Source organism: Budorcas taxicolor, chromosome 8 (assembly GCF_023091745.1).
Source record: "Budorcas taxicolor isolate Tak-1 chromosome 8, Takin1.1, whole genome shotgun sequence".
Lineage (NCBI taxonomy): Eukaryota > Metazoa > Chordata > Mammalia > Artiodactyla > Bovidae > Budorcas > Budorcas taxicolor.
The window spans coordinates 53,852,079-53,878,516 of NC_068917.1; the positions used below are offsets into that span (position 1 = coordinate 53,852,079).

At 38.7% G+C, this 26,438-nt stretch overlaps 1 protein-coding gene across 1 annotated transcript in view; it reads right to left on the minus strand.

Moving 5' to 3' along the window:
* TRPM6 (transient receptor potential cation channel subfamily M member 6) overlaps positions 1–26,438 on the minus strand; it is a 101,571-nt gene that overhangs the window by 48,674 nt on the left and 26,459 nt on the right. The window contains exons 12-21 of the mRNA XM_052645402.1: positions 25,958–26,092; positions 24,821–24,874; positions 22,657–22,797; positions 19,607–19,708; positions 17,170–17,450; positions 15,773–16,001; positions 13,109–13,255; positions 8,287–8,433; positions 3,759–3,887; positions 1,936–2,187 (exon numbers count right to left, since the gene is read on the minus strand). Coding sequence (XP_052501362.1) covers positions 1,936–2,187; positions 3,759–3,887; positions 8,287–8,433; positions 13,109–13,255; positions 15,773–16,001; positions 17,170–17,450; positions 19,607–19,708; positions 22,657–22,797; positions 24,821–24,874; positions 25,958–26,092 — 1,617 coding nt within the window. The remainder of the gene's footprint in view (positions 1–1,935; positions 2,188–3,758; positions 3,888–8,286; positions 8,434–13,108; positions 13,256–15,772; positions 16,002–17,169; positions 17,451–19,606; positions 19,709–22,656; positions 22,798–24,820; positions 24,875–25,957; positions 26,093–26,438) is intronic.

Here is a 26,438-nt window from a genome sequence, read left to right on the forward strand (position 1 = left end):
ATTCCCTGTCATAGGAAACCTCAGAAGCCACCTAATGACATGGGTATGCCCCAAGAAGGAAGGATTTGTGATCCCTCAGTCACTGGATAGAGGCCAGCCTCCATGAGCACCCATCAGTCTTTGCATTAGGAAGAAATAAACTTGTACTGAGTCACTGGGATACATTGATTACCTCAACATAGATTACCAAGTTAATTCCAATGTCACCAAGATCAGAGAAAATATTGCTGGTCTAAAAGAAAAGTATAAAGTAACAAAAATCATCTTTGGTATCCAGGAGGTTCTCCCTTTACTGTCCTCTTCCTCTATCTCAACATAACTCTTCCTTCTCAAGAGCTTGCCCCTTCCCTGTGAGTATTCTAGAAGAAAAAGCAAAGAAGATCTTGAGGTGCTGTCCTTCTTAACTCCTGTGCAAAGTCAGCTGGACAGGGCTTATACAAGTGCACAGTGAGCTCAGATGGCAAACAGAGCCAGGTGGTCCAGATTTGAATCCTGGCTCCCCAGCTTACTCCTTTGGGAAATTTACTTAAACTCCATTTCCCTGAATGTAAAATGTGGATTATAGTACCCATCTCTTAAAATTGTTTTCAAGATTAAATGAGTTAATACATACAAAGTACTTAGAACAGGGTGTGGCCCACAGTAATCACTATTTAAGAGTTGGCTAGCAACAGTTAGAACTGGACATGGAACAACAGACTGGTTCCAAATAGGAAAAGGAGTACGTCAAGGCTGTATATTGTCACCTTGCTTATTTAACTTATATGCAGAGTACATCATGAGAAACACTGGGCTGGAAGAAGCACAAGCTGGAATCAAGATTGCTGGGAGAAATATCAATAACCTCAGATATGCAGATGACACCACCCTCATGGCAGAAGGTAAAGAGGAACTAACAAGCCTCTTGATGAAAGTGAAAGAGGAGAGTGAAAAAGTTGGCTTAAAGCTCAACATTCAGAAAACGAAGATCATGGCATCTGGTCCCATCACTTCATGGCAAATAGATGGCAAAACAGTGGAAACAGTGTCAGACTTTATTTTTAGGGGCTCCAAAATCACTGCAGATGGTGACTGCAGCCATGAAATTAAAAGACGCTTACTCCTTGGAAGGAAAGTTATGACCAACCTAGAGAGCATATTGAAAAGCAGAGATATTACTTTGCCAACAAAGGTCTGTCTAGTCAAGGCTATGGTTTTTCCAGTGGTCATGTATGGATGTGAGAGTTGGACTGTGAAGAAAGCTGAGCGCCGAAGAATTGATGCTTTTGAAGTGTGGTGTTGGAGAAGACTCTTGAGAGTCCCTTGGACTGCAAGGAGATCCAACCCATCCATTCTGAAGGAGATCAGCCCTGGGTGTTCTGTGGAAGGAATGATGCTAAAGCTGAAAGTCCAGTACTTTGGCCACCTCATCTGAAGAGTTGACTCATTGGAAAAGACTCCGATGCTGGGAGGGATTGGGGGCAGAAGGAAAAGGGGACGACAGAGGATGAGATGGCTGGATGGCATCACGGACTTGATGGACGTTGAGTTTGAGAGAACTCCTGGAGTTGGTGATGGACAGGGAGGCATGGCGTGCTGTGATTCATGGAGTGGCAAAGAGTCGGACATGACTGAGTGACTGAACTGAACTGAACTGAACTGAGGGGTGGAGAGACAAGACAAATCAGTATTTCAGCTTACTGTGCTCAGAGACAAGTACAACTCAATCCCCCATCATCTGGCCCTAACCAAAAGGGTAAGATGAGTATCACAGTCAACTATCCAATACGCTATCCAAGGACATTTGTTAAATATGAATTTAAGTTATACAATAAGTGGTGATGAAGTGTGTACTTCTTTAAATAATTTTAACAGTTATAATACTATTGAATATGAACCATGAAATCAGGTAGAACTGTTAAAATAACACCAGGTTATACAGCAGACAGTACTCACCATTTTTGCAATCATGGTCACATAGGGACCTGCATGTTGATTCACAGCAAAGAAGTCCAGGAGCCGTGAGAACCAGAATATGATGTTGATGCAGTATATCAGTCTTCCCGCTGTGTAGAAAGGTGGGTCACCCCACCGAAAGCCAAATCCCACCAAAAACAGGCTAATAGCCACCGTTTCCATTAAGTTCCAGTACTCGCTAATCCATACCTTCACCTTTTGAGTAAACTTCCCAGGTTCTGAAATACAGACCTAAAACATGATAGAAAGAAAGAAACAAAAGAATGGGTTATACCTCAAGAGTCTCATCACTATGATCTTCAATACTTCAACTGTTCATTTACAGAGGAATTGAATCCTGCCAAACCTTAGATCATAAGGCATCTAAGTTATCCTTGGGGAATGAATTATTTAAACAATTCTATAAATATAGCTTAATGTGACTGTTAATGCTGGTCAACTATTTAAAAACCCAACCAGAAACTTAAAAAGGAAGGAAGAAAGAAAAGTTTTTTCTAGATTTGATCAATCCTGCAACCCACACCACACCAGAATCCCAGGGATGGGGGAGCCTGTTGGGCTACGTCTATGGGGTCGCAAAGAGTCGGACATGACTGAGTGACTTCACTTTCAATTTTCACTTTCATGCATTGGAGAAGGAAATGGCAACCCACTCCAGTGTTCTTGCCTGGAGAATCCCAGGGACAGGGGAGGCTGGTGGGCTGCCGTCTATGGGGTTGCACAGAGTCGGACATGACTGAAGTGACTTAGCAGCAGCAGCAGCAAACTAACACCGGGAAACACTGAAACAACTTTAAAACTTGACATTGCAATGGACTATAGCTGCAATGCCATTTCATGATGAATGGCCTAGTGCAAAGAAATGAAAGAATCCTATAATCTGATCCCACTATTGCTGTTAGTGAACAGTTAGCAAATTGAACGTGACATTAGAACTCACTATTACAAGAAATTACCCCTGCAACAGAATGTCAGGCAAATTGAAATGTCAAACAGTAAACCCATTTTTCCTGAGGCATTAAAAAGAATGGTAGAATTTAGATAACATTTTTCTGCTGAATTGTTTTCTACCATCTATAAACTCCACAATAGTAACTAGCAAACAACATAAATCTAATTACTAAGACTATATCTACGTAATATATAGTACTGGTCATAAGATCTCTAGGACAAACTCAATATATGTAAATGCACAAAGGCAGAACTACATATACAGAGATTCTAAAAGAGTCTAAGTTATACTATATGTGATTACATTATAACTGCATGGGAATATTCATTCCTTTTCTTTTCACTATAAATTAAAGATAAAAAGTTTGCTTTGTTTTGTTTCTTGGACTACTTGCCCCAGAGGGATGTTTAGTAGGAACTTTCAAAGACTATACATGAATTCTTTACCATTGTACAACTTTAGCCACTATGTGACATGAAACCAATAATATGTAAGTAATGTTAGACTATATGAAAATCAATCTTATTTTTAAAAAAAAAACCACTCTGGGGATGGGAAATCTAACAGTCAGAGGGTCTAATAACAACTAGACACTATCACTCTGGGACTGATAAACACACTAAGATGTCCTCAAAAATAACTGCTTTCAAAGAGCGGCGATCAAGAGAAATTATTTGGCAACAATAAAAGGTTGAGATCAGAAATTTCCCACAATTACCCTCCTGTAGCATGCCAAGTCAGAATCACTGCCCGCCCCACCTCAACCTTTGACCTCTCCATTTTCACCACCCCATCCCAGAATACCTCTAGCAGAGATATACAAAAGACAAAGGGAGAAAGGGTAACTCACCTCCCTGACTTTCTCAATGGCATTGGTGAAGATGTAGATAATAACAAGCCACTCTTGCGCGCTGGGCTGGGGCTGCATCTCCACCAACACGGTGTAAGTGAACAGCATAAGGAATGCCAAGTACACCATCTGTGAGGGGGACACGCATTCCCTGGTCATGAGTGAGAGTCATAGTGGAGAACACCAAGCAGACAAGGACCGAACTCAACAGAAATCACATGGACTTCAACATGAGAGCAGGGAGTATACCTGGGACCACCTGGCGCTCAGTTGTATCCGACTCTTTGCGACCCCATGGACTACAAGATCCATGGAGTTCTCCAGGCCAGAATACTGGAGCGGGTAGCCTTTCCCTTCTCTAGGGGATCTTCCCAACCCAGGGATCAAAGCCACGTCTCCCGCACTGCAGGTGGATTCTTTACCAGCTGAGCCACAAGCGAAGCCCAATATCAAGGAAGGCACAAGAATCCACGGTTCTATATTCTATGATTCTGTGGAAGGAAAGAAGAGCACTGTTCTCAAATGCATCAAAGTGGGCACTATCTCATCTTATTGGCTCCTGATCAGAATTTTCAGAACCCTGCACATGCTGGCATGGACACAGTCAGGCTAAGAACAAGCCAAGAGGGAATTGCACACCTTCTCCTCCATTTAAACAGAAAACATGTGTCCTAAGGATGCCAAAGGAGCAATATTGGTAGGAGACTGTTTTCAAATAAGTTGTGATGTTTATAACTGCTGAGAATTTTATTTTATGCTGATTAAAATATCCTGGTTGATAGAAAAGTATTATCTGATTGTGAATCTTTATAATTAAAGACTGTTGACGTTTTTATCTATAGCCTAACACATGATAGACAATCAAGAAATGTATGTTTAAGCGGTATGTATATTAAACCTAGATTTCCAGTCTCTTACAAGAATCAAGGCACAGTAAACACATACACTGGAGAAGGCGATGGCACCCCACTCCAGTACTCTTGCCTGGAAAATCCCATGGACAGAGGAGCCTGGTAGGCTGCAGTCCATGAGGTTGCTAAGAGTTGGATACGACTAAGCGACTTCACTTTCACTTTTCACTTTTATGCTTTGGAGAAGGAAATGGCAACCCACTCCAGTGTTCTTGCCTGGAGAATCCCAGGGACAGAGGAGCCTGGTAGGAGGCCATCTATGGGGTCGCACAGAGCTGGACACGATTGAAGCGACTTAGCAGCAGCAGCAGCAGCAGCAAACACATACATATAGATATATGGTGATTAACAGCTTTGTGATCTTATCTAACATTCTTATGTCTTAAAATTTCCAGAAGTAAAATAGCTACACACATTTAAAAATGTGACACATATTACTAAGTTGCCAGCCAGAAAGGCTTTACCAATTTCTCAATCACCAACGAGGGATGAGACAATGCAGCCCTTCAAATATCTTCAGAGACCATGCACAGTGCTAGCTGATAAACACATATTACAAATCCCAGATCAAAAGAGAGAAAAGTGCCTCTGTGTGTGTTCATTCTCATGAGAATCATATTATTTTAAACTGAATCCTTATTTATGAAATCTTTTTGAGCTCTACCTAAGTTTGATAAGTCTGCTAAGCTTAGTTCTGCATACAGAATGGCTGAAATCACTTTTGACTATACCATATTGGCATATACAATAAGTGGTATTTCAGGCAGGCATAATGGCTTATTAGCATTGTCTATGAGTTAAGAAACTTAATAGAGAAGCATATAAGAAAGTTAAGTAAATTCTATACTTGTCTAGATCTGCATTTCATAGTTTTAATATGTTTGATGATCCTGTAGCGATGCAATTTAAATAAACTTGTACTGTCAAGCAGAACGTTTTTTACATCGTTATCACTGGTTTCATGGTGGCCAGACACCAAAACACTGTAGATATTGGTGGTATTACTTCTGACTCTTTTTTTTTCTTTCCAAGTTTTCAAAAGATATCCAAAAATGTTTACATTTTTGCTTTTTCATCATAGCATTTACAACAAGACATTGCTTTAATAAAGCACACGTACATTAACCTAGCAATGTAACGGCCATGACTAAAATGCCTGTGCTCACAGCTAATACAATTCATTGTGGTGTGCAGATATGGTTGGCTAGTTCGTTTATTTTCATCATCATTATTGTTGTTGTTGTTCCATTTGCTTAGGTTGCTCCTGTCTCTAAGTGTTCATAAGCTGGAGTTTTCTAAGGGAAGAAACACTTGAATACTCTACCCAATGATGTGACAATGGTTGGGCTTCCCTGGTGGCTCAGCTGGTAAATTATCCACCTGAAATGCAGGAGACCTGGGCTTGATCCCTGGGTTGGTTAAATTCTTGATGCTACTATCATCAGAGTCTCTATGATTTTGTTGCATATTCACAAAAGTGGTAAAACCTGAATCATCTGAATGAAGATTTTATTTTTGAAAACACAAAAGTTATTTGGACCTATGTACTTATTCAATAAGTGTATGAAACAAGTGTGTGGTTGGGCAAGGAATATTTTGAAATATAACACATTTATATAAATATCCTCTTATAATGACTTCAAATGTTCTAGAAATATACAACCTTGACTATAAGCAATTTAACTATAGATAAGCATTAGAATCCCAAAGAAAGGCAATGCCAAAGAATGCTCAATCTACCTCACAATTGCACTCATCTCACACACTAGTAAAGTAATGCTCAAAATTCTCCAAACCAGGCTTCGGCAATACGTGAACCATGAACTTCCAGATATTCAAGCTGGTTTTAGAAAAGGCAGAGGAACCAGAGATCAAATTGCCAACATCCGCTGGATCTTCAAAAAAGCAAGAGAGTTCCAGAAAAGCATCTATTCCTGCTTTATTGACTATGCCAAGGCCTTTGACTGTGTGGATCACAATAAACTGTGGGAAATTCTGAAAGAGATGGGAATACCAGACCACCTGACCTGCCTCTTGAGAAACCTGTATGCAGGTCAGGAAGCAACAGTTAAAACTGGACATGGAACAGAATGGTTCCAAATAAGAAAAGGAGTACGTCAAGGCTGTATATTGTCACCCTGCTTATTTAACTTATATGCAAAGTACATCATGAAAAATCCTGGACTGGAGGAAGCACAAGCTGGAATCAAGATTGCCAGGAGGAATATCAATAACCTCAGATATGCAGATGACACCACCCTTATGGCAGAAGGTGGAGAAGAACTAAAGAGCCTCTTGAGGAAAGTGAAAGAGGAGAGTGAAAAAGTTGGCTTAAAGCTCAACATTCAGAAAACTAAGATCATGGCATCCGGTCCCATCACTTCATGGGAAATTGATGGGGGAATCAGCAGAAACAATGGCCAACTTTATTTTTCTGGGCTACAAAATCACTGCAGATGGTGACTGCAGCCATGAAATTAAAAGATGCTTGCTTCTTGGAAGGAAAGTTATGACCAACCTAGACAGCATATTAAAAAGCAGAGACATTACTTTGCCAACAAAGGTCCGTCTAGTCAAGGCTATGGTTTTTCCAGTGGCCATGTATGGATGTGAGAGTTGGATGATAAAGAAAGCTGAGCGCCGAAGAATGATGCTTTTGAAGTGTGGTGTTGGAGAAGACTCTTGAGAGTCCCTTGGACTGCAAGAAGATCCAACCAGTCCATGCTAAAGGAGATCAACCCTGGGTGTTCATTGGTAGAAATGATTTTGAAGCTGAAACTCCAGTACTTTGGCCACCTGATGCGAAGAGCTGACTCATTGGAAAAGTCCCTGATGCTGGGAAAGATTGAGGGCAGGAGGAGAAGGGGACGACAGAGGATGAGATGGCTGGATGGCATCACCGACTCAATGGACATGGGTTTGGGTGGACTCCAGGAGTTGGTGATGGACAGGGAGGCCTGGTGTGCTGCGGTTCATGGGGTCGCAAAGAGTTGGACACGACTGAGCAACTGAACTGAACTGAAGCATTAGAAAAAAAAATATTATTAAATAAATGTAAAAACCACTCAATACATTTAGTGTGTAGTTATTGCTTTCGCTATCTCTCCATCCATGACAGATTTAGTATTTGATACAATTCTTCTAAAATTTGTATTGTTCTCCATATAAGTATTTGCTACTGAAGACAACAACAACAAAAACTTCCATTTTTAGTCTATATTACACAACATTCCTACAAAGAAAAAAAATCAATTCAACTCCTAACATTTTTTGCCCAAGATGGGAAATGAATCCACCCCCATCCCTTAATTCTACAACCACTATTATTCATTTTATTGTTCCACAAAGTTTCAAATGCTTAGTTCCAGCTGTGCTAACTGTAAGCACTCAGAAGAAGACAAAAATTCTTGTGCTTTCACTCCCAAAAGTAGGAAAGACCTGCCCTCACCTTTTCTCACCTCCCTCCAATCTTCTTTCCTACCTCTTTTGCCAGGCCTCCCACTTTTTCTAAACTACATTTTTATTACAAGTTGGTAAATCAGGCATATCACTATCAACATTATCATTAACAATTAACCATCCTGAATACTATATATAATTTTTTAAATGAGACCAACCGTATAAAACCAAAACTTCACAATTGGAGCACTGTAGAACTCATAGACTTTCCTGGTCCAAGGAAGGGTTTGGGGCCCACTCTTTAAATCAAAGTGCTGACTTTCATCGGTTTTCTCATCAGGTCCCCTTTCCAAATCACAGTCTTTCTGTAAAATAAACAAATAATTATTTATTGTCAGAGCCTTAACTAAATTACTAACATTTAAAAATATCTAAAATATTATATATTTCATAAATATATTAGAAATTAATTGGGCATCCACCTGCCAAATTATAATCTTAGTCTTGAACAGAAGAAAAATTACATGTATTATATCGATCTTTGATAAGGTAAAGAGAACAGGGCATTTCTGAAAAGCAAGTTGAGTCTGCCGTAATCAAATTTAGTCAAACTAAGTGTAGTTCCAAGCATTTTAAAATGGTCCCTCTTCCTGTTCTTTTTAATCTCCTTTATCAGTAATTTTGGAACCTAAGGATATTCATATAAATAAAGTCCCTGTGAAATCAATTAAGTAGAGAATAGAATTGTTTCCATATAAAAGGAGGACAAAATGGACAGAGAATGGTGATACATCTTTCCCAAGTCACAGGAAAGTCAGGCTCAGTGTTAGTTTATCAATACAATATTGTAAAGTAATTAACCTCCAATTAAAATAAATAAACTTATATTTAAAAAATACTAATGAAACAAGAAAAGAAAGGGATAAGGAGATTAAATACTTGATAAACCTTTAATAATATTATAAATACACTAATAAAATAATAATTAAGAATAAAAAAAGAATTCTGATTTTGACAGCTTCTCCACTCATTAATAACAGAGGTTCTTTACCTGAAGTTCATGAACTCTCTGAGCTTCTGGAGTTCTTTGCACCTGCTGCAATTATTAAATTATTAGATTATTAAATGCCTGCACCTGCAGGCATTTGTGTTGTACGTCTATTTTCTAGGGAAAGCATTTTCCATCAGTTTCTCAGAAGTTATGGGTCGGCCTAAAGGGGTTAACAGTTGTAGGTGGTGAGAAATGAATATCTGTGTGACAAGGAAGTGGTTGCATGAATGTGACTAACAGAGACGTCCACACAGAAGAGAGAAAAAAAGAAAGAGGGAAAGGCACTTGCACCCAGGTTACTTTTGAGAAGAGGAAACCTAGGGATGATGAAAGAAAAGCAAAAGAGATATCATCCTACTTCATAGATGTCTGTGTGATTTTAATCTTTTAACAGGAAATGTATTACTTTTGTAATATTATGAAAGTCATATTACATGAAAAGAAAGGAACGTTCTATGGGGCCTCTCAGACTAGCCTATTTCTTCAACCTATCCACAAAAGATGTCTCTCAAACACCAGATCTGCATGATTACCAAGAATTTCCAAGCCAAGGAATGAATCAGGTTTTGCCTGAATTATCCATGTAATAGCAAGAAAATTTAAATTTTGAGGCCTCAGGCCTCTAGATGGGTATTCTCAGGGTCTAATTGATAGTTCTGTCATTCATGTCACTTTGGAGAGTGGAATCAGAGATGTGATTTAGAAGTACAGGAACTGAGCCAGTTACTAACAGAGTAAACCAGCCTAGAGTTAAAATGGCTTAGAACTGAGGCTTAGAACTGATTTTAAAAGCCATTATATACCGTGATTTTAATGACATCAGTTCAGTTCAGTCGCTCAGTTGTGTCTGACTCTTTGTGACCCCATGAGTTGCAGCACGCCAGGCCTCCCTGTCCATCACCAACTCCCGGAGTTCACTCAGACTCACGTCCATCGAGTCAGTGATGCCATCCAGCCATCTCATCTTCTGTCGTCCCCTTTCCCTCCTGCACTCAATCTTTCCCAGCATCAGGGTCTTTTCCAATGAGCCAACTCTTTGCATGAGGTGGCCAAAGTACTGGAGTTTCAGCTTTAGCATAATTCCTTCCAAAGAACACCCAGGGCTGATCTCCTTCAGAATGGACTGGTTGGATCTTCTTGCAGTCCAAGGGACTCTCAAGAGTCTTCTCCAACACCACACTTCAAAAGCATCAATTCTTCGGCGCTCAGCTTTCTTCACAGTCCAACTCTCACATCCATACATGACCACTGGAAAAACATAGCCTTGACTAGACGGACCTTTGTTGGCAAAGTAATGTCTCTGCTTTTGAATATGCTATCTAGGTTGGTCATAACTTTTCTCCCAAGGAGTAAGCGTCTTTTAATTTCATGGCTGCAGTCACCATCTGCAGTGATTTGGGAGCCCAAAAAAATAAAGTCTGACACTGTTTCCACTGTTTCCCCATCTATTTGCCATGAAGTGATGGGACCGGATGCCATGATCTTAGTTTTCTGAATGTTGAGCTTTAAGCCAACTTTTTCACTCTCCTCTTTCACTTTCATCAAGAGGCTTTTTAGTTCCTCTTCACTTTCTGCCATAAGGATAGTGTCTGCATATCTGAGGTTATTGATATTTCTCCCAGCAATCTTGATTCCAGCTTGTGCTTCTTCCAGCCCACTTCAGAAAGACTCCAGAAAGCTATTTAAGTAATGATCTTGTTGTTAAATGACTTATCTTATTATTATAAAACATTAATTGAGGGCTTCCCTGGTAGCTCAGTGGTAAAGAATCCACCTGCCAATGCAGGAGACACAGGTTCGATCCCTGATCCAGGAAGATCCCACATGCTGTGGAGCAAATAAACCATGTGCCACAATTACTGAAGCCCCTGTGCCCTAGAGCCCGTCCTCCACAACAAGAGAGTAGCCCCCACTTACTGCAACTAGAGAAAAGCCATCAATGAAGACCAAGCACAGCCAAAATAAATAAAATTATTTTAAAAAACACTAATTGAGCCTATCTCTGATTTGAATTCAAAGACCAAATACCATGACATGTATATGAAGTTCTTGATGTTATATCTGATTATGATATCAAATAAAATACACAAGATTATCTGCTAAGATATCTGGAACCAGAGTGCTGGAAAAACACATGTGTTGGAAAGATTGATCAAGCAGGAATATTTCCACCAGTTTTCAAGGAGATGATGACATGTCCTCCAGATAGGGTGACTCAGAATGAAGTCTCTTAAAATGTGGCCTGGTTTAAAGATAGTTCTTGGCCATGTGCTCTTACCAGAGGGAAAGATTTTGCAGCCTTAAGGCATGAAATAGAACTCCAAATGAGGAAAAATGTAAAAGAAGGCTGTACTGTTAGCCTTGAGACCATATAAAATCAAACATGTATATGTGAATGTCTCACATATAAAGATTGCCTTCTATTTCTAATAAGGTTAGGCCAGCACTACATTTCTTTTCTTTCTTTAAAAAAAAGAAAAGTGAAACAGTCTAAACTTAGTAAACATATAATCTAACCAGTACAATCACAATTATGACAACTTGCAAAGCCCAGTTTTGCAACAGAGAATTTCTCACACACTCTGTAAAGGTTAGAATGTACCTGGCATCTTGTACTCTGAGAACCCCAAGCGGAACTATCAGGCTTAGAAAAGAAAGGAAGGGAGGGGAGGAGGGATAGAAGAGGAACACATATACCCAAAGAGTCATGATAGTCAAAATATTTAATAACTCATCTGGTTAACTGATCTGGCATTATCAATCAGAATGGATGCTCAACCAATCACAACAGATGCCAGCCACACAAACTATAATTATTTTTCATTTAACATTTATCAAAGATGTTATTAACATTATAACAAATACCTCATAAGTACAAAAGCCCATCAGACAAGACACTAGCTAAAGATGCCTCACTGAAGTATTAAACACCAGAAAAGATGTTCACTACACTTCATAGTCTGTCTAGTCAAAGGTATGCTTTTTCCAGTAGTCATATACGTATATGAGAGTTGGACTATAAAGAAAGCTGAGCACCGAAGAATTGATGCTTTTGAACTGTGGTGTTGAAGAAGACTCTTGAGTGTCCCTGGGAGAGCAAGGAGATCCAACCAGTCCATCCTTAAGGAAATCATTCCTGAATATTCATTGGCAGCTGAAGCTGAAACTTTAATATTTTAGGTACCTGATGCGAAGAACATCAGGGTCATTTGAAAAGACCCTGATGCTGGGAAAGATTGAAGGCCTGAGGAGAAGGGGACGACAGAGGATAAAATGGTTGGATGGAATCACTGACTCAATGGACATGAGTTTGAGTAAACTCCCAAAGTTGGTGATGGACATGGAGGCCTGGCGTGCTGTAGTTCGTGGGGTCACAAAGAGTCGGACACAACTGAGTGACTGAACTGAACTGAACACTTCATAGTAAATGGCAACTTCATCAGCAATGATCCAAGTTGAAACATAAAATTCAAAAAATGGATGCGCAGACAGCATACTGGAGGCTCTTCAGCAAAGACAGGTTGGAAGAGAACCAGCTCAAGTTACCCATGAAAAAAGTACACATCTGGGAACTCAAGTAAAACCATCCAAACTCATTGGATATAACAAGTGAAAAAACTGCAGCATAAAGCAGTGAAGATCAGCACAAATTGTAAACTAGCATTTTATAAAATATTTTGAAGGCTATAAGACATCCTTTATTATAGCTTTCGATAAACAATAAATCTATTTGTTCCACTAGTCACAAAGGAAAATGAAATATTAAGCAGCTTCCTAGATATAATAGAGTCTTTGGTTTTGGCAGAAATAGGATATTTTGCTTAATCATACATGGAGGTTAATCAGAACTACCATACATAGTATACCTGACCATACTATAATATGATTAAGATTGTTAAATAGTTTGTTAATAAATAAGCTATGCATCTGTGTATGTTTGTGTGCAGTCCAGGTCACGAAAACTTAGTTCACCATGATATCATACTAACCTGACAAGAATTTTCTTTGACAGTGCTGGTGTTCTGGTCACCATTATACCATGTAAAGTCCTGGGACTGTGGGACATGCGACATTTCTGCTTTGCTTTTAAACTCCAATGTCAAAATGGCAGGTGGGAAAAGAATACTGATGATGATCTTCAAAAGAGGAGAACAAAGCAGGTAGTGAGGGCTATACAAGGCACACATATGACCCAAATAAAGTCAAGATTTGGGTGTATAGGAAATGTCAGATCCATCCCCAACTAAGTGGATACCCTGACTGTATACATTTTCTGACCTAAGAATTCCAATACCAGAATTGTCTCCCTCAGAAATACTCATGAATCCAAGCATATGTATAGGGATGTTCATTGAAGGGCTACCTGTAATGGCAAAAAAATTAGTGTCAACCTAAATGTCCAACTAAGAAACTGAGTGTAAAAGTCCATCTCTAGAAGGATAGCTGACGTGGAACAACCTAACAGTGGAATTCAGTCAGCCCATCATATATGTGGGCTTTGCATCCACAGATGCAACTAACTGTGGATTAAAATATTAAAAAAAAAAAAAAAAAAAAGAATTCAGACAGTTCCAAAAAGCAAACTTGAATTTGGAGCACTCTGTCCCTGGTGGCTCAGATAGTAAAGAATCCGCCTGCGATGCCACAGACTTGGGTTCAAACCCTGAATCGAAAAGATCCTCTAGAGAAGGACACAGCAACCCATTCTTGCCTGGAAATCCCAAGGACAAATGGACTGCAGTCCATGGGGTTGTAAGAGTCAAGACTTAGCGACTAAACAACAACTAGCAGGAAGCCGCTGTATATCATAGGGAGGCCAACCTGGCACTCTGGGATGACCTAGAGAAGCGGAATGGCGGGGTGGGGTGGGGGGAGGTTTAAGAGGGAGGGGATTCACATTAATGTGTGGCAGAGACCACCACAACATTGTAAAGCAATTATCCTCTAATTAAAAACAGAAAACTAGAGGCAGGGCACTGAGAAGTCTTCTTTTTCAATGAGCATAATGCTTGAATAATTCCTTAAAGCCACTAAGTAGTTATTATCACATAAAACACTCTAAAATTTATTTATATTATAAATTAATAAGGTAAAAGCATACCAAGTCCCTCTGTTTACATCCATCTTCCATCACACATATATTTTCTCTGCCAGTAAAACCCACTAGAGAATGTATAACTCTAGACATCCAAAGTTTTCACTCTATTGCTATCATTCATGAATTTATTTATGGTCTATTCAACTTGTATGGCCTTTCAGGGTAAAGAGCTTGGATTTACTCAATTCTGTGAGAATCATCTTGGTGAACATTATCTCTTTCGAGCTAAAATTAAGCCCCAGTATTCTGGGATTCAGTGAATGAAAATAAGATTACCCTGACTCTATACCATTCATGACTAAATAAACTAAAGCCACGCCCTCGTCAATTTCTTTCTTTTTTTTTTTCATGATGAAAACTCTTTTTGTTGTTTTGTTTTAAAGCCTGATCTCCTGTGGAAGTTCTCTGGACTTGTCCCAGTTTTGGCAGGGATTGGTTTGTTTGTGTGTTTGTTTTCTTTTCAGATGTTGAACCCCAAAAATATGCAATATTCTAGGTCTGGAAACATCATAGTTATCAAACACAGTGATAATATGGCACTAATTAATTCCTAATCTACTTCCTGAAAAGCTCCGCATTCTGTTACCATTGACCACTGCAGAACAATCAGCTCGTGAAACAGTGTTCAATGACATCAACATCCCATTTCCAAGGAAGGGTTTGGAGTCTATTCCCTAAAAGCACTTACATGAGTTCTTTTCCACATAAAACTCCACAAGGTCTTCCTCCAGTCTTCATCCATTTGAAACTAGTCATTTTACAATTATTTATGGAAGTGTTCCCAAAACTTACAAGCCAAGCACTGATAAATTAGGATCCAGGCATAGAGAGCAATATGGTTTACTGTAAGTCAGAGATTCTAGGTAGCTAATTCAGTCTTGTCAGCTCACCATGTTTGGGGGCAAAACATTTAGTCTTACTTCACTTAAGTCTCTTTGTTGATATAAAAATAAAGTATACAAGGAGCAGAAAGTTATTACGTTCTCAGGAATAAGGGTTTCTAATTTCTAATTCGAGATGAAAGATAAGGCTAAACTATAATGGAATACAAAAATTTGCATATAGTGGTGTGAACAAATGTGTTTGAGGGCAGCTTTACAAAATAGCCATTTATTTCCTGAAACATTACATTAGATGAGCACAACCAATTGCTAATTTTATTTAGTTTATCATGGGTTAGCATCCTTAAGCTGAAAAAATTTTCAGTAAAAAGTCTCATTTACTTCTATTATAATTATCAGGGGCAGTGGTGACTGCTAATAATGAAATCTTACTTATGTCTGTACATGCTTTTAACTTCTAACCACTTTCTCATGAGTATGCCTTTGCAATGGACTGAGCTGGCACAATTATCCCCATTTTTAAAAAGAAACCATAGGAGTGGGAGATAAAGTAGTTGTCAGAGGTTTCACTGTAAATCTGTGAGAATCAAAAATAGTATTAATAACTGGTTTTCCTGAAAAGACTCTTCTGGAATAAGTGACAAATAAAAAGAGTACAGACCTCCAGACTAAACTATTAATAACATTAAACTCTATAAAGCAAGTAGATATACCTTTAACCAAGAGTTTTTCCTCATTTTCAGACGCCCCATCCACATATCAGTTAGTAGCATTTGGGTACAAGTATGTGAAACAAAGGGCCTCAACCCTCCAGAAACAGCCAGCTTCAAACAGGTGGAATTGCTCCAGTTCTTGAGTTCATAGGTCAACAGCTTCATGGCCATTCTTTCATTCTGTTTGAATGCCTTCTCCAGCACATCCAGGGCAAGCTGGCCAAACTGCCTGCAATGACACAGTGGTGAGCAGCAAACACAAAGGCAGGCCGGAGTCCCAGAAACGTTCAGAAAGGTTACATATGAGACTCGGAAAAGACCAAGAGAAAAGAGGGAACGGTAAAATGCAGAAGCTACTTTAAAAGGGACTGCTGCTCAGAAAATGGATTGTTCTCCTTTTCTTGAAGGAACAGGACTAGTGGGTTTCCACCGACAGTCCCTGAGCTATTCCTGAGGAGAAGTGACTCCACACCAAAAAACAAGCTATGCAGGGCTCCCTGATAGGTCCTAATGAAGAATTTTTTCCAGAAAAGACTATTCAAAATCAAACTAGCATATAAGGAAAAACCGTGGAAACCCCTCACTCCCTTTTTTTTTTTTTTTAAGATTTTACAAAATACACAGATGACTTAAGTAAGAAGCTAGACCTGGAGACATCCCCAGGTGATCTTCTTGGAGGTTGTTTTCTCTAAAAAGTAGACACTATCATTCTCTGAAATTTTTTAAAATAAAAATTATAAAGTAGTTTCTATTAACTAACTCTAGCTTTTCTTCTCTCCCTACTACCATCATGCATTAGTAAATCAAAACAAAACATTCCTAACTTTTCTATTTTCTATCATCACTCTCTGGCATTTAATACATAATATATTTACCCATTTTCCTGCCTGAGAGGTACTTAAACAACAATTTTTAATATAACTTAGCATCAAAGAGTTTGATAGTCAGGAGGGAGTTGCAAAATCATTCATTGAACATTTTATAGTTTAAAGTCCCAGGACTTCCCTGGTGGTCCAGTGGTTAAGAATCCAAACTTCCCTGCAGGAGGCACAGGTTCTGTTCCTGGTTGAGAAACTAAGATCCCACATGCCATGTGCTGAGGCCAAAAAAAATTTTTTAATAAAAAGAAAGAAACTAAAGTGCCACAGTCTTGGCAAGTCATTTGACGATTAGTAAAGAGCTGGCCCCAGGACAAGAACCCAAGTCTCCTGAACTAAGGGCCACCTCTCTTTCCTTTAATCCTTAAAATATCTTAAGATTCTTATCTACGGAAAAGTCCATGAAATGCACCGCTGTAAGTCCACTCCTCTTATAAGTTCTAGGCTGTGGAAGATAAATGTTTCTAACCATTCTAAGAAGTGTCAATGTTAAGTATGAGGTGAAGGGAGAACTCTTACTTTGAGTAATTTTTCAGTTCTTCAGAAGCATCATCGACCATGTTGCTCTCTTTGGCTTCCCGGGCCATTGCTCGGTAGAGGATACAAGCAATCACTGCCTTGACTGTGGCCTCCTCACCATGCTGCCAAAAGAACATGGCCATCTTCTGCCTTTTCATTAGTACAGCCCACACTAGCAGGTCATTATAAGGATAAATAAAGCCAGTAGAATCAGGGTCATCTGATATATTTTGTTCTTCTTTTGACTTCTTCCTTGATTTATGAAGGGCTACAGACTTTTCCTGTTAGAATATAAAATTGGAATGGGTGTCCAAATATTCTGATGTATGATGTTCTACCTGACAAAAGACATTGAGTATCTCAGAAATATTTTTAAATCACTGAAAAAGGATGGAAATACTAATAGAACTTTATAGCTTTTGTGACTCTGTGAACTATAGCAAGCCAGGTTCCTCTGTCCACGGGATTTCCTAGGCAAGAATACTGGAGTTGGTTGCCATTTCCTTCTCCAGGGGATCTTCCTGACCCAGGGACGGAACCCAGGTCTCCTGCACTGGCAGATGGATTCTTTACCACTGAGCCATCAGGGAAGTCCTATAAAATAGGAATGGGTGTCCAAATACTCAGATGCATGATGTTCTACCTGACAAAAGACACTGAGCATCTTATAAATATTTTAAAAATCACTGAAAAAAGGATAGAAATAATAAAAGAACTTTATAAATCAGAAACCAAAACTTTGGCCTTTTATTAATCTATTTCTTGTTGTATCTAATAGTTTCAGGGTCCCCAGGCTAAGATACCCTAAGTCCACTTACGTTAACACAGCTTAAAACTTAACACAGATTAACACAATATATGGAGACGGCAATGGCACCCAGTCCAGTACTCTCGTCTGGAAAATCCCATGGACAGAGGAGCCTGGTAGGCTGCAGTCCATGGGGTCGCTAAGAGTCGGGCACGATTGAGTGACTTCACTTTCACTTTTCACTTTTCATGCATTGGAGAAGGAAATGGCAACCCACTCCAGTATTCTTGCCTGGAGAATCCCAGGGACAGGGGAGCCTGGTGGGCTGCTGTCTATGGGGTCACACAGAGTCGGACACGACTGAAGTGACTTAGCAGCAGTAGCAGCAGCAACACAATATAAAACAACTTAATAGAACTTAAAACTCTATACCTTTAGAAAAGTCACTAACTATACAACAGTTTTCAATTTCTCAAGGAAATGGGCTAAAATTACATATAAGACAAATGAGAACTATTAAAAAAAAACAACAACAACTCTAACCTTACCTTACAAATAGATCCACTATCTTCTTTTTAGTAAAACGACACTAGTGTTGCCAACATTGTTACAAATAGATTGGTTTTAATTCTGATCTCCCTTATTCTGGCTATATTTTCATAGTGATGGTAATACGTAATAATGAAATACCATTTTCTACCTGGTTAAACCCACCCTTTACAACTCATGTCAAAAACCATTTGCTAAAGCCCCACAGTCTTCTATGTCACTCTGCATGTATCTCTAGTTCAATGCTCATCTAGTTCAAACCTCAATGCTGAGGTTACTTCTTTGGGAGGGCAGGACCATTTCTTAGTCATCGATATATCTTCTCCAGCCCACCTGCATCTCAGATTCAACCAAGAGCCCAAAATAATGCCTGGCAAATGATAAGATTCAATAATTATTTTTTTAAATTAAAGGAGATCAAAGAAAAAATTGTAATAAGCTTCTTCTATTTCTTTAAGTAGAGGGAATTTGTGTTCATTGTTTATGACCAACAGTAATTTTATGATATAACTTTTCGTTCTAAGAGCTGTAAAAAGCAAGCCTCTTTCAGCCTACGTAAGAACCTTTTCTATGGAAACTCTTGAACAAAAGCATTCATGCCCAGAGGAAAGTGGGACTGAGGTAGTACAGGGAAGGGCGGCATAACACTGCTCACACACATACACACATTCATAAATACATTATCATTACCATACTGTAACAATAGGCTAAAATTAATTTCAAAAAAACTTCAAAGGGGAAAAAGAAGATACAAGAGGGCGATGTAAGAGAAAAGCAAAGGAGAAGGTAACAGTCACCTCTCTAATTAGCCTTAGGGAAAGGAGGATGAAGGTTTAATGGTGACTTTTTAGTACCATTCCATGGACTGCCTTCCTGAGTCATCGTCTGGACATGGCAGAGGTAGGAACAAGGAAGGCAGCCTGAGGTGCTAGCCCTGGAGATCATTTAGTTCCCCATCCTGGGCATTTGCTCATCATTGTTAGAGAATAGCTGTATCATGATTTAGACTTGTACTATCCGTTTATAGTACCTATAAATGATCCCTCTATCTGTATTCCCCATTCTTGAATTTAAAATGATGAAAGGATCTCAGTCTTCAAGGACAATTTTATTCTCAAATTTAAAATAAGTAATAGGTACCTTGACTTTGTAAGGTTGGGCAGTTCTAATGAACTGGGAATGCAGGGTGCTCTCTGTAGATTCCTTTCTATTTCCTGAGCAGCGTCTTCGGTGAAGAGCAGGCTGGGACAGGCTTTGAGCAAGAGTGGTCACTTGCTGGCATGTGTTATTTTATTTTTAAAACAAAACAAAAAGGGGGAAAGATGGTTATGGTAACAACGAAAGTGGTAACAATTAACCTTTTGTTTCTCAGTTCAGTTCAGTCGCTCAGTTGTGTCCCACTCTTTGCGACCCCATGAACTGCAGCACGCCAGGCCTGTCCATCACCAACTCCCAGAGTCCACCCAAACCCATGTCCATTGAGTCGGTGATGCCATCCAGCCATCTCATCCTCTGTCGTCCCCTTCTCCTCCTGCCCTCAATCTTTCCCAGCATCAGGGTCTTTTCCAGTGAGTCACCTCTTCGCATCAGGTGGCCAAAGTACTGGAGTTTCAGATTCAACATCAGTCCTTCCAATGAACACCCAGGACTGATCTCCTTTAGCATGGACTGGTTGGATCTCCTTGCAGTCCAAGGGATTCTCAAGAGTCTTCTCCAACACCACACTTCAATAGCATCAATTCTTCGGCACTCAGCTTTCTTCACAGTCCAACTCTCACATCCATACATGACCACTGGAAAAACCATAGCCTTGACTAGACTGATCTCGGTTGGCAAAGTAATGTCTCTGCTTTTTAATATGCTGTCTAGGTTGGTCATAACTTTCCTTCCAAGGAGTAAGCATCTTTTAATTTCATTGCTGCAATCACCATCTGCAGTGATTTTGGAGCCCAGAAAAATAAAGTCAGCCACTGTTTCCACTGTTTCCCCATCTCTTTGCCATGAAGTGATGGGACCAGATGCCATGATCTTAGTTTTCTGAATGTTGAGTTTTAAGCCAACTTTTTCACTCTCCTCTCTCACTTTCATCAAGAGGCTCTTAGATAACAATAAAACCAAATATAATATTGCATCCTAGCAAATATCCAATGGTTCTGTCTCTCATTCAAGGTTAGTAATTAATTACTCATCCAACAAGAGCCTTTCATGACCCCTTCTTACTAAGCATACTCTTATTTCCTAACATCTTAAAGAACATCCTTTTTTGTTCCCTATTATATATCTGCATTCCTTCTCTATGTGGAAATTCCATTAGAATCAACAGATGTTCTATACCTGGAACAAGTTCAAAACAGGCAATAAAGATTCACAGGTCTGATAAGAGAAAAGTTCCCATTCACAAACAGCTCCAAGGTTAAGGTTAAGTTAGAAAGTTATGGAATGTCTCCAGGTGTTACATAATATCACTACTGGAGTGGAATTCCAGTGGCTAGATCCAATAATAACATAATTAATTGCTTGTCAGTATGAAGCTTTCAGGCTTCCCAAGTGGCACTAGTTTGTAACTGCTACAATCTAATTTACTAGGAAACACAATAAACTTTATACTCCTTCACTAGAAAATAATTAGAGAAACGGGCAATTTCCTACCCATTTCTAGAAAGGGCATTAGAGGAACTTGCCCAACATGCTCCCCACTGGACTGTACCAATATCACAGTCAGTCCTATCTGCCCCTTGTAGCTTCACAGCAAGGCTTATTTTGTTTAAATGAAGGAGCTGATACCTCAAGTGTATGCTTATGTCTGTGAAATTCCAATAAAGGACATTTTCTCTGGGAGAACTGGGTTTCTTTCTGTTTTGCTTCCTCATCTCCTAAAGCCAAGTTGGGTTTTCACTTAAATTCATTCTTTTTAAATAAAGGTAAAAAGCAGCTTGATAGTCTAGACTTTTCATGTGATCTTTCCAGTGTCATCCCTCACAACCTTCTGGCATTGTCCAGCGACCAAGGCCTCCTGGTCACTGAAAAACCATACCCTGATGTCCACGGCACGATGCCTTGTATTGTTCCTGCTCTTCTCTCAAACAAAAATGCCGCAAACTATCTTATCTAACATTTGCATTATCCCCCAATAAGAACTAAGCTTCAAGCCAGAATCATTCTCATCTGGAGGCTTCTGAATATACTAGTCCCCTCATTTCCACTGCCCTCCCTCCATTCTTGCCTACCCAAGATCTACCACTGTTCTTAACTGAAATGTTGTTTCCTCAGAGAGATATTCTCTGATTTCCCCATCTAAATCATTCTCTTTCAGTGCACACTTTTCTTTCTTCCAAATGCATAGAACAATTAAAATTTACTTATTAACTAACAAAGGAACTAAGCTCTTCAGTTTACTAATCTAGAAAGGCAATTTTAAGAAATGAGCAATATTTTCTCTGCTAATCAACTAACTAGCAACTCTAATTTTGACGTTTCCCTGGTGACTCAGAGGGTAAAGAATCTGCCTGCAATGCAGGAGACCCAGGAGATCCAGGAAGCTCCCCTGGAGAAGGAAATGGCAACCCACTCAGGTATTCTTGCCTGGAGAATTCCATGGATAGAGAAGCCTATCGGGTTACAGTCCATAGGGTCACAAAGAATCAGACACGACTGCGCGACTAACACCTCCACTTTCAGACTTTAAAAACTATGATGGAAAATAAAATACGTATAGTATGTATTTTTACATAGTACATTCTGCATACATCTTCCAATACAAGCCCTACACATGTTCCAAGTTTGTCATCTCCAGGCAATGTACTATTATGAGTTTATAGATGCAATCCTATTAAGCTTTACACATGTGTATTTTCAAAAGAAAAGGAAAGAACTGATCATCTCTCCCTCTAAACTTTCTCATCACATACTTCTATGTCAATATAGCACATTTTATATCCTGTTTTGTATTGTGGCTAGTTATTCATGTCTGTTTCCTCTAAGAGTTGCTAAAACTGCAAGTCTTTATGTCCATCCAGGCCAGCATGCTAGCATTTGGCACAGTAATTTACATGTAGCAAATATTCAATAACTATCAATAAACAGAATGTCGTTTGGAAAGCTCTTCCCACCTAAACTTCCCAAGCCATTTTTCTAAAAGTATAACTCCTAGAAATCACCAGTTCTACAAGGGTGCCTTTCAATTATACTACCTTATGTTTTCTGTAGAGGTTGTTGTAGAGGGCTCTGAAAGTTTTTCTAGTGTAGCTGCTGCGATATGCTCCACCAATAAGGTATTCTATTACCAGTCCGATGTCAATCAGCGTTATCCTGTAGCCTGAGAGAAGGGTATGCTGTAACAAAAACACGTAACAAATTATAACTGTCAGTTCTCTTTGTCTCTCTTTTGTCATGTGACTAGAGCATAACCAAAGAGGGAGACATATTCTTTAACCCTAGAACAATGCTGAGACTCACAAAAGAAGTGAGAGCCCCGAATATCACTAATAACAAAACAATAACAAAATCAGTTGATGAATTAATACAACTAGCTACTGTTACAAGCTGCTTGTTCAAATGGAAAAAATTACTTAGCCTTAATATGTTTTTAGTTTCACAGACACAGAATGTCTGCTTATAAAGAGTACATTGACTCTCATTTCCTCTCTTTCTCATGCATACATACACTTTCAGAATAAAATACACTTAATGACTGAGTGACTTCACTTTCACTTTTCACTTTCATGCTTTGGAGAAGGAAATGGCAACCTACGCCAGTGTTCTTGCCTGGAGAATCCTAGGGACGGAGAAGCCTGGTGGGCTGCTGTCTATGGGGTCGCACAGAGTCAGACACAACTGAAGCGACTTAGCAGCAGCAGCGGCAAAGAAAGCATAAAAGATTTTTTTCACTAGCAATGACAGAACTACCACAACAGAAATATAATCACTAGAGAAGATACTGGAGAATCCAAAATAAACATTAGGTTAAAATCATTAGCCTCTCTTGAAATGGCTATAACATCACACACACAAAAAATGAAAGGAAGCAGAACACACAGAAGCAACATGAAATGGTGAAACAAAATGAAATATCAAAACATGAGGCTGTGCCAAGACAAATGGTATGGTTAGTAGGAGGCCTGAACAGCAGATTTTCAAGTACACGGTATTAGCCTAAATGAAAATTATTTTGATCCCTTAAAACCCACCATAGCGCCTCTTCTGAACTGCCATGCATACATAGTATACTTTTATAGGCACACAATGCTGAATAAGATCCTTGAAATGAACAGACTGTGAATAACATTCCCAAAGCTTTGAAGAAGAAATAAGGTTATGTATATAAATAAATAATTTAATTTCTTTTTCACATTCATAATTTACTTTTGTAAGGAACACAAATAATGCTCTCATTTTTCTGCTAGTTAAAAGCATATCTAACTATTTCATTCCTTTTTCTTCAGTTTACAAGAAAACTGTGATAGAATCACAATTTTAGGAAATAATCTAAGGAAAATTATTTTGACCCAGCATAAATCAATGCAAACTAAATTTACATCAGCATGGACACTTTTGCTTACTACTGATTTGCCAACTAAATATCCTCCTCCACAGTCCTTTCACTCTGGTTCTCTCACCAAGTCAACATAATCAGAAAGCCCACACTCTCCCCACCAATATATTAGGCTTTAGAATTAAGGCAAAAAAAATGTCTGTTAAAATCAGAAAGTTTTAGTAACTAATGGGAGGTCAGAGATGATTTTAAGCCTGACTTAACTCAAGGTGAAATGAGAACAGCATGAGTAAAATATAAGGAAAGATGGGACCAGTGGATCAGCCCTGGTTCCCTAGAACAACACACAGACTCACAAAGGAAGTGAGAGACCCTGAGTTATCAATAATAGCCAAAACAACAGAAATCACATGCCAGTCCTTCAGTAAAGATAACACAACCAGAAAGTTTCATTTTCAACAGATATTATCATCATTGGCAACATTGTTACATCATGTTAGGCTGAAATTCTGCCTGGAAGTTTCCATATCTAAAATTCATGTTTTATAAGAGAAAATAATTATTTGCTCCTGCCACTAACTTGGTGGGTCAAATCTTTTAAAACACAAAGTAAATTACAGGAAAAACTGTGAGTGTGATTTAGTTAAAACCATTCAGAGTCACAACTGTTCAAAGTGAAGTCGCTCAGTCGTGTCCGACTCTTTGCGACCCCGTGGACTGTAGCCCACCAGGCTCCTCTGTCCATGGGACAATTCACTAGAAAATCCAATACTATTTTTAACATATAGCAAAATCTGGTAACACTTCACCACAAAGCTAAGACAACACAAGAAGAAATTTGTACTCCTTCATAATAAGGATACCTGTTTTACATCTTGGACAAGATGATGCAAGAGCATATTGGTTGGTCCTTGTTTCTGTAATAAAGAACAAAAGGAAGAATTTTAATCACCATGTGTTGGGGAGGAATAAAAAACCTTTATTTCAGAATGTATAAATAATCCAGAATACTGACATTTTTCTTCAACATCTTTAGTAATGAAGCTTAAGCCAAGTTAATTCTAAGAAAGTTATTTCCCAAGAGAAGACGTAATTAGACTGAAATATTTTTCAGTGTACGATGTATATATCTAGGTAGTAAGGAAGGCCTTAATTAACCTTGTGGCAAGAGGCAGAAACAAATTTTTAAAGTCTATAACTATCTTTTATTATTTATAAATCACACAATTACAATTCCATCACACAGTTACACTGCATCAACAAGTACTGATTGAGCACTGGCTACACTCATTCAAGTTACTGAGGGTTCCACAAAGAATATAAGCACTTTCTTCACAGAATTTTTACAACCCAATATAAGAGTATGGTGCTTACACTAAAAAATAACCAACAATAGGAAGAATATATTCAAAACAATGGCAAATAATCTGTATTATTATGAAACGATTTGGGAGTGATCTGGTGGAGTGATCAAGAAGATCTACAGATCAAAAGACTGTGGAGTGATCAAGAAGACAGGGCTTTAAAGAAAGGGTAAGATCCAAAGGCAAGGAAGAACATCTCAAGAAGGGTGCTTAACTTGAGCAATTCACGTCTTTACAAGGAGTAAGCCAGTCTAGTTTCAATAAAAGGTTTGCATTGGAAAATTGCAGGAACAAAATTTTAACAGTGTCCCTAGGTTGAAGTGCTCTAATTACTCAATACAAGCAATTTGTTCTTATTCCCATCTTTGGCTTTAATTATGGTCTTACTATATCCTATTTCTGAAATTAGCTTATGCTTTTAATTTATGTATAATTAATTAAAGTGGGAAATGCAGAAATGGCCCTAGGATTTGGTAAGAATGTTTCTTCTTTGGTTGAAAAGTCTGTCTATTTATAAGCTATCTTTGTACATAAGCATTGAAGGAAACTTGAACATTCAAGATACAGTTGAAGCTAAATGTGGCTAATTAATAAGTAATCTTAAGGCAGTAACTGATAAATTGTTCCAGTACTCACTGTATTATAGAGCTCTTCCAGTCGGGAGATAGTAAGAAAGCGATGGAGGTTCACTCCATACTCTATTAAGAGCTTCACAAAATCAACTCGATCCATCATCAAGGCATCTAACATCGCTTGTTCTAGAGAGCCAGGCTTCAGAGGGGAGACATAAATAAGAGATATGGAAACAATTAAGAAAGCAGAAATAACTAAAGAGTTACATGTATTTGAACTCAAAACTATACAGACAAAAATAATCATAAAATACAATCTTACTAAGAAATGTTCAGGACCTAAGTGAGGAAATAACAAAAAGTAAACCAAAGGCCTAAAAGACCTTTTGAATAAATGTGTTCTTGGATGAAAAGACTGACTATGGTAAAGATCTTAATGTTTCCCAAATTAATGTTTGACGTTAATAAAATTCTAATAAAAATCCAAGGTCTCTTCTTTCTTTCTTCTCCTTCTTTTTTTTTGGTAATCTGGCATGTTCCCTTTT